At 54.2% G+C, this 2732-nt stretch overlaps 1 protein-coding gene across 1 annotated transcript in view; it reads left to right on the top strand.

Annotated features, from left to right (window-relative positions):
• The window catches only part of CPA2 (carboxypeptidase A2 (pancreatic)), a 9619-nt gene extending 8559 nt beyond the window's left edge, over nt 1-1060 (top strand). The window contains 2 exon segments of the mRNA XM_009331002.1: nt 423-507; nt 759-1060. Of these exon segments, the coding sequence (XP_009329277.1) occupies nt 423-507; nt 759-946 (273 nt within the window). The 3' untranslated portion in view covers nt 947-1060.
• The last annotated feature ends 1672 nt before the right edge of the window (nt 1061-2732 follow it).

Consider the following 2732-nt stretch of genomic DNA (forward strand, 5'->3'; position numbering starts at 1 on the left):
CAAGAAGAGCCTGGCTCTGTTTTCTCTACAACCAACCATTACGCAGTTGAAGTGAGCACAAAGCTGACCGCTGGCTACTGGAAGATCTCCGACTGCCTTGGGATTTTCTCGTATCTCTTGAACCTTCTCTTGACAAGACGGTTGGTGAGATGAAACACTGGATGATCAGATACAGAACCTGCTACGATTTAAGTTACCTGCAATGTCACCTCCCAAAAATACTGTGGAAGTTGTGAGTGCTGTCACTAGTATGAGTAATTAAGAAATGGATTGATTTGGCACGAGTCTATTGGGGGGGTGAGAGGAGGCTGTAAAGCAGTTTGGAGATTTCCCTGAGTGTGGCTCAGGTTGGTGAAATCTTAACATTTAGTCTCATTAAGCGTGGCTACTTTCTGACTTGGCCTTCATCTTCTCCTCTCCAGGATGCCTTGGGAAGGGCTGCTGCCAGTTCCATCCAGTCCCTGTACGGCACCGCCTTTACAGTGGGGAGCATTTGCAGTACTATTTGTGAGTATTTCGCTAGTCTGAGCTTTTATGGGCTGTCCCAGGGCAACAGTCTTTGTCCTCCCCCCCACTCCAAGGTCTCTCCCTCTTGGAAGCAGCGATGCTTCTGTAGAGTGACACCGCCAGTCAAACATCGGAGACGAGTGTTCACGTAAAAACCTAACACTTGTCCCTCACAAATATAAAAAGCAGGACAGCAGAACTCAAATCAATCCTCTGTTCACCCTTCTGGCTCTTCTCCCATTCTCTTTCAGACCAAGCCAGTGGAGGCAGCATTGACTGGAGCTACGATTACGGCATCAAATACTCTTTTGCCTTTGAGCTGCGAGACACGGGTCGCTATGGTTTCCTCCTGCCAGCCAGCCAAATTATCCCAACTGCAGAGGAGACCTGGCTGGGTCTGAAAAAAATCATGGAGCATGTGCGAGACAATCCGTACTAAAAGCCGGGGTGGGAATCGGCTGTCCGTAGCAGCGAGCTCATAAATCCTCTTCCCTTGGTGTGCTTGAGACAGCTGTAATGATGTGGCACCTGGCTGAATAAAAACCCTGTGCGCGTTCTTCCTACAGCAATACACGCCTGCGTATAAAAGATGCGTCATGCTTGTCTTGTTCGCTGCATCTCTGTGTGCGTGGTAGACCCTTCAGAAGGTGTCACAGATTTTAGGACTTGGTTGCGGTCCCCCTCAATGAGACACGGTAGGAACAGTGACGAGAGGAGGATGGAAGATGTGAGCACGTGTGTGTGGCTATTGAGGTGTCAGAGTGACCTCTGGTGAGATGGAGAGCAGGCCTTTTCCCACCCGGATAAACAAGAGGTCGGCTGAGGGGAGATTAAATCTGGGGAGGTGTGCCGGGAAAGGAGGAGGTGCTTGTCCCCTAGCTCGTGACTGCCGCAAACTGTCCTGCCTTGTGCCCTCCGCAGCTCCGTCCCTATTAGTAAATGCAAAATGCATTTGCTCCGAGCAGCGCCAGCCCTTAGCGGTGTCTTGTACTCCTGCAAACCTCCCTGCCCACGCAGTAACCCCCTCCTCACAACCAGCCCTGGCCCCCAGGGTGGTGAGGGTGCAGGTTTGGTAAAGGGTTTCTGAAATTTGTGGCTTGAAAGTGGGGTGAACTCTTCAGAGCTGCTGAAGCACTTGAATGATAAACGAGACCGTCTGGAAAATTAATTGCTCCAGTACTGCAGCATAGCTAGAGCCGGGGGGACTGCACGAGCCTGCCTTACGCTCCGCTCCGGTAGCCTCTGGTGGCTGTTTAGAGAGGACAGGGAAGAATTTCTTTTTTGTGCGTTAACAGCTCCGTGTTGCTGCCCTTGCGAACCTGGGGGCTCTGACGGAGCTCGCTTCTGGGGGCAGAACGGGCTGGTGCAGAGGGCCTGGCGTTGAGCAGCGTAATCCGGGCTGTGAGACTGATTAAAGGAATTTAATTTCCTTTAATGAGCCTCAGGACGCTGCCAGGCCACTGACCTCTCTGTGTGTGTGTGTGTGTCCTGGCCTAATGTCCCCATATATTTCTCCTGCCCCTTTTCTCCCTCCCACATTTGCCCAGTGGGCACAGTTAGAGGGAGGCCGGAGGCGGGAGGGCGCCTGCTCCCATCCAGCACGGCCAGTCCGCAGTCCCTCAAGAGCCTGCCTCCCTCGTTCTGTTGTTCAGCCTGCTAATTTCTCGGGGATTAAGAGCAAACAGCTCAGGGCCGTGCACGGGGGGGCCACCGAAGGATCAGAGATTAGCAACCCCCGCTGCTGTTGCAGTGATTATCAAGTCTAACAGGTTTATCTCGATGTCCTGTCATCCCCCCCCCCCCCCCAGCTCCCCAGCAGCTGGTGAAGTTACTCACCCTCCGTGAGCTTGGCAGGAGAGCAAACACACCTGCCGCAGCGGGTAAAATGTTAGTTCGGACTCAAAGGGCACGAGGCTTTTGGCAGGGAAAGGAAGGTGAACGTGCAGCTGAGGCATCGGGAAGCACCACGTGGGTTTATTTTTGGGTTAAGTGGAGCTGTTTTGGAAAGCAAACCCGAGCACGGGGCAGCCGGTGCTCCCCGCACCTCTCCCCGTCCCCTCCGCTCACGGCCCCATCCGGTGGCACCTGCTTCCCCAGCTCACCCACCCTTCCAAAATCCCATCCCTCAGCCAGCGATACAAACACCGCTGGCAAAACCCTGCCGACGGGGAGGGCCCAGGGCACATGGTTGGCTCCTGGATCCGGCCGACCTGCTCGGCCCCGGG

Source organism: Pygoscelis adeliae, unplaced genomic scaffold, assembly GCF_000699105.1.
Source record: "Pygoscelis adeliae isolate BGI_AS28 unplaced genomic scaffold, ASM69910v1 Scaffold129, whole genome shotgun sequence".
Lineage (NCBI taxonomy): Eukaryota > Metazoa > Chordata > Aves > Sphenisciformes > Spheniscidae > Pygoscelis > Pygoscelis adeliae.